At 40.5% G+C, this 17,286-nt stretch overlaps 1 protein-coding gene across 1 annotated transcript in view; it reads left to right on the top strand.

Moving 5' to 3' along the window:
* Positions 1 to 7,112, top strand: part of LOC137635250 (uncharacterized) — an 8,004-nt gene extending 892 nt beyond the window's left edge. The window contains exons 2-3 of the mRNA XM_068367703.1: positions 6,592 to 6,771; positions 6,902 to 7,112. Of these exons, the coding sequence (XP_068223804.1) occupies positions 6,592 to 6,771; positions 6,902 to 7,112 (391 nt within the window). The remainder of the gene's footprint in view (positions 1 to 6,591; positions 6,772 to 6,901) is intronic.
* Positions 7,113 to 17,286: the final 10,174 nt, after the last annotated feature.

Here is a 17,286-nt window from a genome sequence, read left to right as displayed (position 1 = left end):
TAGGTGAAATAGCGGGCGACAGTCTTCTGTCTTTAGAAATGTTACTGAATATATTAGACAAAATCATTTGGGTTCATAATGTAAGTCTTTTTTTTTATTCTTGGGAATTGTAAAGATTTTCTATTATGTCATCAGCCTGATGTACTTTTTACCTAACTGCATGATAGTGATCCACGTGGTTAGACTATTGCTCCTGATGTAACCGAATGCTTAAAACGGTCCTCCTAAATTCAGGGTTTAAAATTTTAAGGTAAATTACCTTAGTTTGAGGTAATTTGCTCAGTTTCAAAGTATTTATTAAGGTAATATCGGTTTTACTAGCTTCAAATTTAAGGAAATTGGAAATTTTCTAAGATAATCTAAGGTAAAAAGCAACATTTAAGGTAATGGCCACATGGTCAAGTTTAAACCCTGAATCATAGGCCAGATTTAAGCCTATAGGTCTACCTGCCAAGTCATCAGTAACCATTACCTGCCCCTCCCTGGTCTTAGCATGGGTGGAGAGGGGCTTGGGCGCTGATCATATTATTATTATTATTATTATTATTATTATTATTATTATTATTTGCTAAGCTACAACCCTAGTTGGAAAAGCAGGATGCTACAAGCTCAGGGGCCCCTACAGATGAAAATAGCCCAGTGAGGAAAGGAAACAAGGAAAAATGAAATATCTTGAGAACAGTAACAACATTTAAATAAATATTTCCTTTATAAACTTTAAAAACTTTAACAAAAACAAGAGGAAGAGAAATTAGATAAAATAGTGTGCCTGAGTGTACCCTCAAGCAAGAGAACTCTAACCCAAGACAGTGGAAGACCATGGTACAGAGTCTATGGCACTACCCAAGACTAGAGAACAATGGTTTGATTTTGGAGGGTCAATCTCTAGGACATTGGCACTGTCCCTTGCCTCTGCCATTCATGAGCAACCTTTAAACCTAATTGCATGACAGTGATCCACGTGGTTAGGAAAAACTATGACTTTCTCCCTGGTCCTAGCTTAGGCGCTGATCATAGGTATAGATGGTCAGTCTCTAGGACATTGTCCTGCTAGTCCTCCTAGACTAGAGCATTGTCACTGTCCCTTGCCTCTGCCATTCATGAGTGGCCTTTAAACCTTTAAACCTAATTGCATGACAGTGATCCACGTGGTTAGGAAAAACTATGTCTGATGATGCAACCGGGGGGTTTAGAACGGCTCTCTTTATTTATAGGCCAATGAAACCCCCTTTTCCGGCTCTGTAAGTTATAAATACACGGAAAGAAAACCGGAAATATTTGCTCATGTGATCTTAGCGGACATTATGCCTTGCTAAGAATTTCATAGATGTTTTGTTAATGCCTTATTTGTCAATATTTGATATGATTATTCAATATAAATATTTTGTTTAGCTTATTTGTATGTTTTCTGTATATTTCTTCGCCTATCTTTAGGAGAATATTTTATACTGAATAGTCCGACGGAAAGGGCAACTTTGTGCCCTTTTCTAGCTGTAACCCGAAAAATAAAGAAAGGGAAGAAAGGGGAATGTGGCTTAGTTACAAAGGGAATGATAGACTTGCCTCTTGAAGTTTAAAGGTCGCTCATGAATGGCAGAGACAAGGGGCAGTGACAATATCGTAGATATTGACCATATATACATATGATCAGCGTCCAAGCCACCTCTCCACCTAAACTAAGACCAAGGAGGGCCAGGCAATGGCTGATGATGACTCAGCAGGTAGATCTGTAGGCTCCCCCAAACTCCCCATCATTAGCTCTCAAGGATGGTGAGGTTACAGACACTACAAGAAACTATCGAGCTTCAACAGGGCTCGATCTCCCGTTCAGCAGATTGCTAGGTAGTAGGTTGCCCAGGGCACCAGCCACCCGTTGAGATACTACCGCTAGAGAGTTATAGGGTCTTTTGACTGGCCAGACAGTACTACATTGGATCCTCCTCTCTGGTTACGGTTCATTTTCCCTCTGCTTACACACACACTGAATAGTCTGGCCTATTCTTTACATATTCTCCTCTCTCCTCATACACCTGACAACACAGATTACCAAACAATTCTTCTTTAACCAAAGGGTTAACTACTGCTTAACTACTGCACTGTAATTGTTCAGTGGCTTCTTTCCTCTTGGTAAGGGTAGAAGAGACTTTAGCTATGGTAAGCAGCTCTTCTAGGAGAAGGACACTCCAAAATCAAACCATTGTTCTCTAGTCTTGGGTAGTGCCACAACCTCTGTACCATGGTCTTCCACTGTCTTTGGTTAGAGTTCTCTTGCTTGAGGGTACACTCGAGCACACTCTCCTATCTTATTTTTCTTCCTCTTGTTTAGTTAGAATTTTTATATAGGAGATATTCATTGTTGTTACTCTTCTTAAAATGTTTTATTTTCCTTTTTTCTTTTCCTCACTGAGCTATTTTCCCTGTTGGAGCCCCTGGGCTTATAGTATCCTCCTTTTCCAACTAGGGTTGTAGCTTAGCAAGTAATAATAATAATAATAATAATAATAATAATAATAATAATAATGACGTTTTCAGTAGGTTATAGGCACATAATTATTTTTCCCTGTACTGCATGTGTTTCATACATGTTTATAAAATAATGCTCTTGCTTTTTTATCTCCCGCATTGATAATGAGAACCTGTTTTAGCTTGCCATTGCATGTTTCTCTTTGTTTCTTTGTGCCATTGTTGCCCTCAACTGTTTGTATATAAGCTCGTTATCTTGTTGAATAAACCGACTTACATTCACCTCACCTCTCTATTAGCACCTACCAGCTACCTCGCGACATTCCTCTCAAATGAAATCTGTGTTTTATTCGAGAATATTCCTAATCTTTATTTATTTTTGTTTACTTGTTTGTGGATTCATCTGCTTTTGTCTGTTCAATCTTGGTTTGCAAAAAAAAAAAAAAAAAAAGTTAGATATTCTGTCTAGCAATGTCCTGTGTACTTCCATCGCTAAGGGTTGTGGTGGCTGATGTGGTAACGTCCCTGAATTGTGAACGCCAGACTGGGGTTCGAGTCCCGCTCAAACTAGTTAGTCTTTTTGGTCGCTGCAACCTTACCATCCTTGTGAGCTAAGGAATGGGGAGGGTTGTTGGGGGAGCCTATAGATCTATCTGCTGAGTCATCAGCAGACATTGCCTGGCCCTCCTTAGTCCTAGCTTGGGAGGAGAGGGGGCTTGGGTGCTGGTCATATTTATATATGGCCAGTCTCTAGGGCATTGTCCTGCTCTATAGGGCAATGTCACTGTCCCTTGCCTCTGCCATTCATAAGCGTCCTTTAAACCAATGTTTTTCGCCAACATCAGTTTTCGTGTGGAACTCGAGGTTATAATTTGAAGCTTCAAAGAAAATAGATAATGAGAAAATATCATCATTATTATTAGTAGCTAAGCAACAAAAAGAAGAATGTTTTAAGCCCAAAGAAAATAGACCCAATAGTGTATGTAACGGCTCCTCACTTATTCTTCCCCTTAATGGATTAGACTGGGTAAAATCTATTGGGGGTGCAGATATCTAAGGGTATCTTAGGATACGTCCCTGATTATACATTATATCTTCGGATAGTCGTTTCGGGGGGTTGGAACCCTGTGATACCTGACGGTAATTCTCTTGTAATATCACTCGCAGAAATATTATACAGTAGGAAGCAGCCGAAGGGAACTTCCATCAGGACGACATGGGTATCTCGCCCAAAAATGGATTTTTCCTACGTCAAAATCCCTTTGATGGAGTTGAACTGACTTCTCCTTTATTCTATTTCTTCATACCTTCAAGGATTTGACAATTAATATCACACTTCCGGTTAACTCCTTTGGTAAATATTCAGTTTTAGAATAATTTTTATCTTTATTTAATATTTCGATTTATAAATACTTGTACAATAGTCCAGATTATTAAGTAATTGTATTTTTTTTTTCAATATTATCGTATGTGAAAATATACGTATTATACAAAGGCCTTTTCCTGCTTTCTTTATATCAGATAATAGACTATTATCATTGAGCAAATGCTTTAAGGCTCAGAGATTGATTAATTGATTTTTTATTTGATATATGACGTCGCACTCCCCAAGAGAGATTAGTTCACGAAATGTTTAACCGGGCTCCACAAGGCACTAAAAGATTTGTAAGACCCAGGCCTACATGGCTCAGAACTATGAAGCGTGAAGTGGGAGATGATGAGTGGAGAAGGATTGAATTAATAGCTCAAGATAGAGACAACTTGCGAAATCTTACCGAGCCTATTTGCGTCACTAGGTGCAGGAGGAAATGAGATGATGGTGATGATGACGTTGGGCCAAGCGCTGGGGCCTGTCAGGCCATTCAACACCCAAATGCAACTTGAGGGAAACCCTTTAATTACACTGAATTGAAAATAGGAAATGATTGGACAACAAAAAGGAAGGAAGGAATTGGGAACGGAGGTAAGGTAGAACGACTTGAGCAAGTGCAGTTAGGTGCTGAAGGAACACTGCAAAGACCATTAAGTAATGTCTGCAGTGCACTGCTTGAGGTGAATAGTTGGTAATACCCTCCCTACAAGGCTCCAGGGATCACTCGTAGATTATTTTCACTGACAGAATCATTTTGGCCCTAGGGATTACTCATAGACTATCATCACTAACCAAATCCTATTGGCCCATAGATTGATCATAGACTGTCTTCAGTGCTAAAGATTAATCTTAGACTATTGTCATTGACAAAATCCTATTGGCCACTTGAATTAATCATAGACTATTATCGCTGACCAAATCCTATTGACCCACTGACCAAGTCATTTTGGTTCTATGGAGTACTCATAGACAATTATAACTGACTAAATCTTATTGGCGCCATGGATTAATCATAGACTATCTTCACTGACCAAATCTTTTTTGACCCTAGGGATTACTCATAGACTACAGTATTATCACTGACAAAATCCTATTGGTCCCATGGATTAATCATCTACTATCTTCACTGACCAAATTATTTTGGTTTCAGGGATTTGTTGTAGACTATTTTCACTGACTAAATTCCTTTTGGCTCCAGCTATTACCTATAGGCTAACATCTTTGATTCCTTTTAGCTCAAGGGATTGCCAGTAGACTATTGTTACTAACCGAATGATCATATTATGATTATTTTATAGAGGTGACTATTGTCAAAGGTTGGCCACAGGGACTACCCATAGACTATCCGCACAAAAAGATTTCTTCTGGCACCAGGAATTACATGTAAATGTATCTCCATCGCCCAGTTTATCTTCATTTTAGGTACCATATAGGGACGAGTAGCTAAAAAGGGTTGTTGTGGCCGATGTAGTAACGTCCCTGATTGGTGAACGCCAGACTGGGGTTCGAGTCCCGCTCAAACTCGTTAGTTTCTTTGGTCACTGCATTATCCTCACCATCCTTGTGAGCTAAGGATGGGGGTTTGGCGGAGCCTATAGGTCTATCTTCTGAGACATCAGCAGCCATTGCCTGGCCCTGCTTAGTCCTAGCTTGGGGGGAGAGAGAGCTTGGGCCATGATCATATGTATATATGGTCAGTTTCTAGGGCATTGTACTGCCATCCATGAGTGGGCTTTAAACCTTTAAATCTGGGATTACTCATTAGACAACAATTATCACTGACCAGATTATCTCCATTTTTGGTTCATTAGAGGGGCCATTGTAAAATCTAAAGTGGCATTACTGACCAAATTTTCTTAATACTGTACTGCTTATTTTATAGGGTCCAGTAGAGAAAAAAAGCCTTACTATTGTCTGTGACCAAATCAGCTTGGATTTCACTGTGTAATAAGCTTACTGTTTACGTTATAGCTGCTAGTAGCAAGAGAAGCTAGCCAGGCATGGATCATGATCGTAGTGATAGTGGCAGTAAATTATAGATACAGAGAATACATGTATTATGTGTGAGAGGAGGCACAAGGCTATAGATTGCAAGTAAGTGACTGAAAGAATTTACTTTAGGATTTTGAAGTACGCTGCAAAGAAACTTTGTACTGTGCAATGTACTGGGCTTGGTTTACTGTATATAAAACATCTCCCTTACGTTGGAGTTAAGTGTGATTTGAAATTAACGTATTAAAATATGAAGGACAGGCTTTGTAGAGCTTATGGAACTTCAATTTTTTTTTTTACAATATTTGTGTTCTATTAATTTATTGTTTACTTTCAGCTCTACCTTGAAACTTTTACATAACCAACTTTTAGGGAGGCATTTATATCTCAGACTTCTTAAATGAAATGACACTGTCTCTATTAAAAAGATCAGTGAATGTTGAGAACTATTCAATGTAGACGATACAGGCTTGTGCTGGAAGCGAATGTTCAAGCACATGTACATTCATCAAGAAGCAAAAACAGTGCCTGAATTTAAGGCTATTGAAGTATATGTAACTTCTTTTAGGTAGTTTCTGGCTACAAACTAAAGCCTTTTATGATTCACCTCTTGAAATTCCAGGTCATTAGTAAAAGCAAGCACCTGCTTCCTTTTAATTATCACTACAACAAAAATAAAAGCTTGGATGGCAATAGCTTTAATAGAAGATTGAAAGTTGTTTTTAAATTATCTCATTCCATAAATAAAAGAATTTGAGCTTCAGACTGATAGATGTTCCTTGTAAGGTACTTCTCACTTTAGACAGTGCTTCTAAACCTCCACTAGACAGTGCTCCTAAACCTCCACTAGACAGTGCTCCTAAACCTCCACTAGACAGTGCTCCTAAACCTCCACTAGACAGTGCTCCTAAACCTCCACTAGACAGTGCTCTTGAACCTCCATAGTACAGTCATAATATATTGCCTCTCGTTGAGGGACGTCTTTTATTTTATGAGGGACTGTACCTCGGTGATTTGCAGTCTGATGTAAAATGACATAGATGTTCCTTGTAAGGTATTTCTCACTTTAGACAGTGCTCCTAAACCTCCACTAGACAGTGCTCCTAAACCTCCACTAGACAGTGCTCCTAAACCTCCACTAGACAGTGCTCCTATACCTCCACTAGACAGTGCTCCTAAACCTACACTAGACAGTGCTCCTAAACCTCCACTAGACAGTGCTCCTATACCTCCACTAGACAGTGCTCCTAAACCTCCACTAGACAGTGCTCCTAAACCTCCATAGTACAGTCATAATATATTGCCTCTCGTTCAGGGCCGTCTTTTATTTTATGAGGGACTGTACCTAGGTGATTTGCAATCTGATGTAAAATGACAAATTTGGAAGTAATTTGTATTTTTCCTAATTATGCAAACTTGAGTTCTTTACATAGATGAAATTAGCACAAGCTGGCATACGGCTATAAAACTTTAAACAAGGTGCCAAAGCCCTCAGAAGAATATTGGGAGTTAAATGGCTGGACAGGATTAGAAATAAAACTACTGTATATGAGAGATGACTAGAGTGCCATATGTTGATGAGATCACGATGAGGGGTATATGGAGAGGGTTTGGGAATGCTCTGCGTGCTCCCCAAGATAGATTAGATCAAAACTTTTAACTTTGCTCCACAAGGCACTAGAAGAGTTGGAAGACCCAGGCCTACATAGTTGAGGACTACAAAGCATTGTAAAGTAGATGATGAATGAAGAATTATTGATTAAAAGCTTAAGATAGAGCCGAATGGCAAAATTTAACCAAGGCCCTTTGTGTCAATAGGCGTAAGAGATGAAGATGATGATGATGAAATTTCACTCGGGTAAGTTAGGCTAGGCTTGGCTTCGGTTAGGGCTTCAGTTTATAATATTATCAGCTTACAATGGGTTTTGAATGGGTCCCCATGTGGGTAATGTAAGAGAAAAAATTGGGAGCATATAAGGAGAAATAAAAAGATATTAGATTAATTTGAATTTTTTAATTTCTCGTTATGCGTGCGTAGTATTTTTATATATATACAGTGGTAGGATTAAAAGAGTTTGCTGTTGCTTGCATATTTCATTGGCTAACTACCCAATACATTATTCATTGCTTTTATCGGTAAATTAAACTTATCTTGTAGGGGATGCAAAACTCGTAACTGCCTCAGCGTCTATACTGTACTTTATTAGAGGGGTATGGTGTTTTCACATTTTGTCATACTATACGTGAAGGGTACAAACTACCCTGAAGCTGCTTATCGAATAAATTAAACTAAATACACATTTACCCGCAGGTGAATTTAATTGTTGCAATATTTCATTAAAATTTCTCTTGTAATATATTTACTAATTTTTTGCTTGTGAATGGTTTATGTATTTATGTAACTTTTTTCCGCACTAACCATTCAGCATTTCTCTATCAAAAGCCTCTCATTTAAGCCTTTGCTCTTTTTATTTGTAAAATGCTTCATTACTTTGAACTTGTATAGAATGGACTGATATAATTCTTACTGTATCCTTATGAAGAGATTCATATTTGTTCCCATCAGGATTATAATGTACAGTAGCTGATCATGAATAAATTTTGGTGAATTAAGTTTATAAATCGGTTTATGAGAGGGATTCTAAAAACAGTTACATATATATCAATTTGGGTTTCCATACACTTTGTTAGAACTTCATACATACATACATATACCAAGGCACTTCCCCCAATTTTGGGGGGTAGCCGACATCAACAAATGAAACAAAACAAAAAGGGGACCTCTACTCTCTACGTTCCTCCAGCCTAACAAGGGACTCAACCGAGTTCAGCTGGTACTGCTAGGGTGCCTCAGCCCACCCTCCCACATTATCCACTTCATGGTCATACTGTAGTAAAATTAGACTGAATCGTACACCAAACCATGAGGGCAAATAATCAATGTAAAACTGGGTGGGTGTATGTTGTTTAGGGCTGTAAAAATGTTATTTTTATTAATAAAATAAATTTTTGAATATACTTACCCGGTGATTATATAAGCTGCAGCTCTGCTGCCCGACAGAAAAACTCTACGTTCAAAATACGCCAGCGATCGCTATGCAGGTAGGGGGTGTACATCAACAGCGCCATCTGTCTAGCAGGTACTCAGTACTCAATGTAAACACAGAACCAATTTTCTCCTCGGTCCACTGGGTCTCTATTGGGGAGGAAGGGAGGGTCCTTTAATATATAATCACCGGGTAAGTATATTCAAAAATTTATTTTATTAATAAAAATAACATTTTTCAATATTAAACTTAGCCGGTGATTATATAAGCTGATTCACACCCAGGGGGGTGGGTAGAGACCAGCATTACTTGTTTACATTATTATGAGCTAAGTATTTTGTATTTCATTTTAGCAGTTATTCAAAATAACAAACATAAAATAAATAAGTACTGTACCTGGTAAGGAAGTCGACTTGAACAATTACTCTGCCTTTTTAAGTACGTCTTCCTTACGGAGCCTCGCGATCCTCTTAGGATGCTGAGCGACCCCTAGGATCTGAAGTATCAAGGGTTGCAACCCATACAACAGGACCTCATCAAAACCTCTAATCTAGGCGCTTCTCAAGAAATGACTTTGACCACCCGCCAAATCAAGTAGGATGCGAAAGGCTTCTTAGCCTTCCGTACAACCCAAAAACAATAATAAAACATCTCAAGAGAAAGATTAAAAAGGTGATGGAATTAGGGAATTGTAGTGGTTGAGCCCTCACCCACTACTGCACTCGTTGCTACGAATGGTCCCAGAGTGTAGCAGTTCTCGTAAAGAGACTGGACATTCTTAAGATAAAAAGACGCGAACACTGACTTGCTTTTCCAATAGGTTGCGTCGATTATACTTTGCAGAGATCTATTTTGTTTAAAGGCCACGGAAGTTGCGACAGCTCTACTTCGTGTGTCCTTACCTTCATCAAAGCTTGGTCTTCCTCATTCAGATGGGAATGAGCTTCTCGTATTAACAGTCTAATAAAATAGGATAAAGCATTCTTTGACATAGGCAAAGATGGTTTCTTAACTGAACACCATAAAGCTTCAGACGGGCCTCGTAAAGGTTTAGTTCGTTTTAAATAGAACTTAAGAGCTCTTACAGGACATAAGACTCTTTCTAGTTCATTTCCAACCATACGATAAGTTTGGAATATCGAACGATATTGGCCAAGGCCGAGAAGGCAGCTCGTTTTTGGCTAGAAAACCAAGTTGTAGAACATGTAGCCGTTTCGGATGAGAATCCGATGTTCTTGCTGAAGGCATGAATCTCACTGACTCTTTTAGCTGTGGCTAAGCATACCAGGAAAAGAGTCTTTAAGGTGAGATCTTTCAGGGAGGCTGATTGTAGCGGTTCGAACCTGTCTGACATAAGGAATCTTAGTACCACGTCTAAATTCCAACCAGGTGTAACCAAACGACGCTCCTTCGTGGTCTCAAAAGACTTAAGGAGGTCCTGTAGATCTTTATGTTGGAAAGATCTAAGCCTCTGTGACGGAAGACTGATGCCAACATGCTTCTGTAACCCTTGATAGTGGGAGCTGAAAGAGATCGTTCTTTCCTCAAATATAAGAGGAAGTCAGCTATTTGAGTTACAGGGGTACTGGTCGAGGATACGGATACTGACTTGCACCAGTTTCGGAAGATTTCCCACTTCGATTGGTAGACTCAAAGGGTGGATGTTCTCCTTGCTCTAGCAATCGCTCTGGCTGCCTCCTTCGAAAAGTCTCTAGCTCTCGAGAGTCTTTCGATAGTCTGAAGGCAGTCAGACGAAGAGCGTGGAGGCCTTGGTGTACCTTCTTTACGCGTGGCTGACGTAGAAGGTCAACCCTTAGGGGAAGTGTTCTGGGAACGTCTACTAGCCATCGAAGTACCTCGGTGAACCATTCTCTCGCGGGCCAGAGGGAAGCAACTAGCGTCAACCTTGTCCCTTCGTGAGAGGCGAACTTCTGCAGTACCTTGTTGACAATCTTGAACGGAGGGAATGCATATAGATCTAGATGTGACCAATCTAGTAGAAAGGCATCTATATGAACTGCTGCTGGGTCTGGGATTGGTGAGCAAAATATTGGGAGCCTCTTGGTCATCGAGGTTGCGAAGAGATCTATGGTTGGCTGGCCCCAGGTGGCCCAAAGTCTCTTGCATACATCCTTGTGGAGGGTCCATTCTGTTGGAATTATTTGTCCCTTCCGACTGAGACAATCTGCCATGACATTCAAGTTGCCTTGGATGAACCTCGTTACTAGTGATATGTCTAGACCTTTTGACCAGGTGAGGAGGTCCCTTGCGATCTCGTACAACGTCAGAGAGTAGGTCCCTCCTTGCTTGGAGATGTACGCCAAAGCCGTGGTGTTGTCCGAGTTCACCTCCACCACTTTGCCTTGAAGGAGAGACCTGAAGCTTTTCCAGGTCAGACGTACTGCCAGAAGCTCCTTGCAGTTGAAATGCATTGTCCTTTGACTCGAGTTCCATAATCCCGAGCATTCCCGACCGTCTAATGTCGCACCCCAGCCTACGTCCGATGCGTCCGAGAAGAGAACGTGGTTGGGAGTCTGAACAGTTAGGGGAAGACCCTCTCTAAGGTTGATATAGTCCTTTCACCAAGTCAGACAAGACTTTATCTTTCCGGAAACCGGGATCGAGACCGCTTCTAGCGTCTTGTCCTTTTTCCAGTGAAAAGCTAGATGGTATAGAAGAGGACGGAGGTGTAGTCTTCCTAGTGACACAAATTGATCCACGGATGACAGTGTCCCTACCAGACTCATCCACAGCCTGACTGAGCAGCGTTCCTTCTTCAGCATCTTCTGGATGGATAGCAGGGCTGGGGGCTGATCGTCTTGTTCAGCAACGTCCTCATCAAAGGGTTCCTCATCCGAAACTGATGAGGAAACGGCAACAGAGTGGGCAACGTCTGACTCGCTGAATCCGGTCGCACTGGTGGATGCGTGACGGAGCCGGACGCAATATCATGGAACTGCTGCACAGTCTGTGAACTGTCAACAACCATGGGTGCGCGAGGAAGTACAGCGTCAACCCGAAACTGTCTAGACCGTCTGGGTTGTGCAGTCAACACCCTACCGGGTTGCTGAGGTTGACGCACTGCGTCACAACAAGTCACCTCTGCTGGTTGTTGAACGTCCTGAACGTCAACAACCACCTCCGAGCGTCGCTTAACGTAAACGTGCGACTGGCAACCCACACTGGGTCGCATTGGTGGAGGAACCACCTAAACTGGCAGACGCGAGTAGGTTACCTCAGCGTCAACAGGGCGCACAACCGACCGGTTGGAAGGTTGTTGGCCAGAAGGAGGAACCACCTCAACTGGCAGACGCGAGTAGGTTTTCTCTTAGGTGCATAAGTAGCAGACCAGAAGGCAACGTCATGTAACTGCTTGACAGTCTGTGAACTGTCAACAACTGAACTGTCAACCACAACAGGTGTGTGAGGACGTACAGTGTCCACTCGAGACTGCTTTGACTGTCTAGACTGAGCAGTCAAAACAACTCTAGAATGCGGAAGTTGACGCACCGCGTCAAAACAAAACAACTTAGACTGTTGTTGTACCTCGCGAACGTCAACGGAAGATTCCGTGCGTCGCTGAACGTCAACATGCGGCTGGCAGGGTACACTGGAACGCATGGGTGGCGGGACTCTCTTGGAGTGCGGGAGAAGGTCGCCTCAGCGTCCACAGGACGCACAACCGTGGTTGGTTGTAGGCTAGAGGTTGGTGCAGTGTCAACCTTCTCCGCACGAAAGTCCTGCATCAATGACGTTAACTGAGACTGCATGGTTTGCAGCAAAGACCACTAGGGTCTACAGGAGCAGGTGCGGCAACAGACGGTGTGACTGCCTGATGCGGTACCGCTTTGCCTCTCTTAGGAGGTGAGCAGTCGTCGGAAGACTGCAGCGAGTCCGAACTGACCCAGTGGCTACAACTGGGCCGTTGGACTTGCGCGGAAAGGACCGACTTGCGCTTAATAAGCCGCGAGACCTTGGTCCATGGTTTCTCACGAGAAACCTCTTCCGCAGACGAGGAATAAATGGGCTCTCTCGTCTTAGAGTGGGTGGGGCGATCTTGGGTAGATACGCCCGAAACCACAGAGGGAAAACGTCTGTTCGTTGATCAAGGCCTCTCGAACCCATAAGTCGTTCGACATTACTTCTCCCCTGGGCTTGGGAGCTTGCAAGAGGTCCCGGACTAGGTGAACGACAGGCACGAACAGACGAACCCTCGGACGCAACACTGTAACACTTTGCGCATATCACTTTATCGATTTTCTGTTTTGCACTTATTTCACTGAAATCGAAACTTTTACTGATTTCTACCTGAAACACGCAATTCTACCCTTCATTAAAAGGTAGTAATTGCGAAATCAGTCGTATAATGCAAGCTCATTAATACCAGCTAAAAACAGAAAACATATTTTAAGATAAAAAAATCAGTGGCTGGGAAAGAGACTAAACACTAGTTCATATAACTACGTTTTCAATCTCTCACCGCACATAGCCTGGGGACGAGAATAAAAAACTAAAAACGTTTTATCCTTCCTCCCCGTACAGCGACTAGGGACGAGAGCAACTCGAGAAAAACGTTACCCGCTTGAACGGAACGTTTTCTCTCCTCTCTCTCCCTCCGTCTCTATCTCTCTCTCTCTTTCTCTCTTGATTTCGCACCTAAGAGAAGAGCCCAATTATATATCGTCAAAAAAACATGTTATTTGACTAAAGGAAAAAACTGAAAGGTTTTCCAAATAAAAAGTTCCTTTAATTTAGAATTTAAAACATTCAAGCTAAGAAAGAATGAACAAAACGTCAGAATCGATTTACTCTTACTGCAAAGTGAAACCGTGATACACTCTCTCTCTATCGTAACGATAGAGCGCATGTTGAACGTCCTGAACGTCAACAACTGCGTAGTCTAAAAAACTAAACGTTAGTTCATCTTTGAAAACAGTACGAAGACTATCAAAGAAATTCTTTCATAAAACATTAAATTTTAAAAAGTTTTAAATTCTTTAAAGGCTAAATACGATATAACGGGTTCAACGTTGATTAACTTCGGTTCCAAGTAAGGACCGCCTACTATCAGGAAAGGTCGCATATACTGTAAACAAAACATAAAAATTTATTTTTTATATGTTTATAATAAATGGAAAGTTAATCGAAGAGGCCTAATAAAGGCGGAGAGATATAAAATATATAGATCTATAACGTGTTAAGCAAAATTACTAAAAACCTAAACACACTTCCGTCTAAGGGAAGGGTCGGCCATTTAAAAGTGAAAGAGAGTCCATACTCTCCTTGTCACCATAATTAAATCTATCCAAAACGAGTTCAAGTTTTGAGATGAAGATAAAACACCTGCATAGCGAAAGCTCAAAACTAGAAATGTGTACTTCACCAAAATATGTGAAAACCAATCCAGTAAGCAATAGCGAATTTAGTAGGTCTTGCCGGTGGCACGACAGAGAGAAAATTGGTTCTGTGTTTACATTGAGTACTGAGTACCTGCTAGACAGATGGCGCTGTTGATGTACACCCCCTACCTGCATAGCGATCGCTGGCGTATTTTGAACATAGAGTTTTTCTGTCGGGCAGCAGAGCTGCAGCTTATATAATCACCGGCTAAGTTTAATATTGAAAACTGGAAATTATGGACTCCTTGCTTTCATGGGGAATCTTGCTTGACTGAAAGTCTCTTGTAGTATAAAACATAGGTTTTTCAAAGACAATAATATTGGTTTAAGAGACATTTATTACAGATCTAGAAGCTATAAAAATAGAATTACATGAAATGTAAATTCAAGGCTTTAAATACTAGAACAATTAACATTTAACATTTACAAAGATAATCCAAATAAAGTAATCAAAATAAATTTTGAAAGTTCTTCACAAACACATTACGTAATTTAAAAAACTTCTGTCTCAAATAAAAAAAAAATTTGAAGATGAAAAGTTAGAAAACCATTTCAAAATCCACATTTTTTCTATTAACCAGAATATATATATATATATATATATATATATATATATATATATATATATATATATATATATATATATATATATATATATATATATATATATATATATATATATATATATATATTCCAGTCTTTAATTTCATTTCTAGTTTGTCATGATACAACCTACAGATATACAGTATACTGTAGTCCTTTTGAGGAACTTTATATAATTTATACAACCTTCAAAATTAGTGAATGAATCTGCAATTTGCAGATCAGATCTGCAAACTATATTTCAAAGTATTTCTCAGAAATCCACAGAGTATTACTTAACTGATAACTTGAATCGAACAAATTTTATGATGCATACAAAAATTTAGTATAATAAATCCCCTTAAGACTTTATCACAGCGTTATCACATACCCTTATCATGTAGAGATTCATTTGAACAAAATTTACTTCCTCTATAAAAGAAAAATCTATCCCAAATGTTAGACATCTAAACCAGACCATTCCTTTTACTGTTGGTGTTTCCCCCTAAGTTACCCATTCTTCCTAAACCAGACCATTCCTTTTACTGCTGGTATTTCCCCCTAAGTTACCCATTCTTCCTAAACCAGACCATTCCTTTTACTGCTGGTATTTCCCCCTAAGTTACCCATTCTTCCTAAACCAGACCATTCCTTTTACTGCTGGTATTTCCCCCTAAGTTACCCATTCTTCCTAAACCAGACCATTCCTTTTACTGCTGGTATTTCCCCCTAAGTTACCCATTCTTCCTAAACCAGACCATTCCTTTTACTGCTGGTATTTCCCCCTAAGTTACCCATTCTTCCTAAACCAGACCATTCCTTTTATTGCTGGTATTTCCCCCTAAGTTACCCATTCTTCCTAAACCAGACCATTCCTTTTACTGCTGGTATTTCCCCCTAAGTTACCCATTCTTCCTAAACCAGACCATTCCTTTTACTGCTGGTATTTCCCCCTAAGTTACCCATTCTTCCTAAACCAGACCATTCCTTTTACTGCTGGTATTTCCCCCTAAGTTACCCATTCTTCCTAAACCAGACCATTCCTTTTACTGCTGGTATTTCCCCCTAAGTTACCCATTCTTCCTAAACCAGACCATTCCTTTTACTGCTGGTATTTCCCCCTAAGTTACCCATTCTTCCTAAACCAGACCATTCCTTTTACTGCTGGTATTTCCCCCTAAGTTACCCATTCTTCCTAAACCAGACCATTCCTTTTACTGCTGGTATTTCCCCCTAAGTTACCCATTCTTCCTAAACCAGACCATTCCTTTTACTGCTGGTATTTCCCCCTAAGTTACCCATTCTTCCTAAACCAGACCATTCCTTTTACTGCTGGTATTTCCCCCTAAGTTACCCATTCTTCCTAAACCAGACCATTCCTTTTACTGCTGGTATTTCCCCCTAAGTTACCCATTCTTCCTAAACCAGACCATTCCTTTTACTGCTGCTATTTCCCCCAAGTTACTCATTCTTCCTAAACCAGACCATTCCTTTTACTGCTGGTATTTCCCCCAAGTTACTCATTCTTCCTAAACCAGACCATTCCTTTTACTGCTGCTATTTCCCCCAAGTTACTCATTCTTCCTAAACCAGACCATTCCTTTTACTGCTGCTATTTCCCCCAAGTTACTCATTCTTCCTAAACCAGACCATTCCTTTTACTGCTGGTATTTCCCCCAAGTTACTCATTCTTCCTAAACCAGACCATTCCTTTTACTGCTGGTATTTCCCCCTAAGTTACCCATTCTTCCTAAACCAGACCATTCCTTTTACTGCTGGTATTTCCCCCAAGTTACTCATTCTTCCTAAACCAGACCATTCCTTTTACTGCTGGTATTTCCCCCTAAGTTACCCATTCTTCCTAAACCAGACCATTCCTTTTACTGCTGGTATTTCCCCCAAGTTACTCATTCTTCCTAAACCAGACCATTCCTTTTACTGCTGGTATTTCCCCCTAAGTTACCCATTCTTCCTAAACCAGACCATTCCTTTTACTGCTGCTATTTCCCCCAAGTTACTCATTCTTCCTAAACCAGACCATTCCTTTTACTGCTGGTATTTCCCCCAAGTTACTCATTCTTCCTAAACCAGACCATTCCTTTTACTGCTGCTATTTCCCCCAAGTTACTCATTCTTCCTAAACCAGACCATTCCTTTTACTGCTGCTATTTCCCCCAAGTTACTCATTCTTCCTAAACCAGACCATTCCTTTTACTGCTGCTATTTCCCCCAAGTTACTCATTCTTCCTAAACCAGACCATTCCTTTTACTGCTGGTATTTCCCCCTAAGTTACCCATTCTTCCTAAACCAGACCATTCCTTTTACTGCTGGTATTTCCCCCAAGTTACTCATTCTTCCTAAACCAGACCATTCCTTTTACTGCTGGTATTTCCCCCTAAGTTACCCATTCTTCCTAAACCAGACCATTCC

Source organism: Palaemon carinicauda, unplaced genomic scaffold, assembly GCF_036898095.1.
Source record: "Palaemon carinicauda isolate YSFRI2023 unplaced genomic scaffold, ASM3689809v2 scaffold106, whole genome shotgun sequence".
In the NCBI taxonomy this organism is placed as follows: Eukaryota; Metazoa; Arthropoda; class Malacostraca; order Decapoda; family Palaemonidae; genus Palaemon; species Palaemon carinicauda.
Note: the sequence above shows the minus strand (reverse complement) of the source record. Positions and strands in the feature narration are given on the sequence as shown.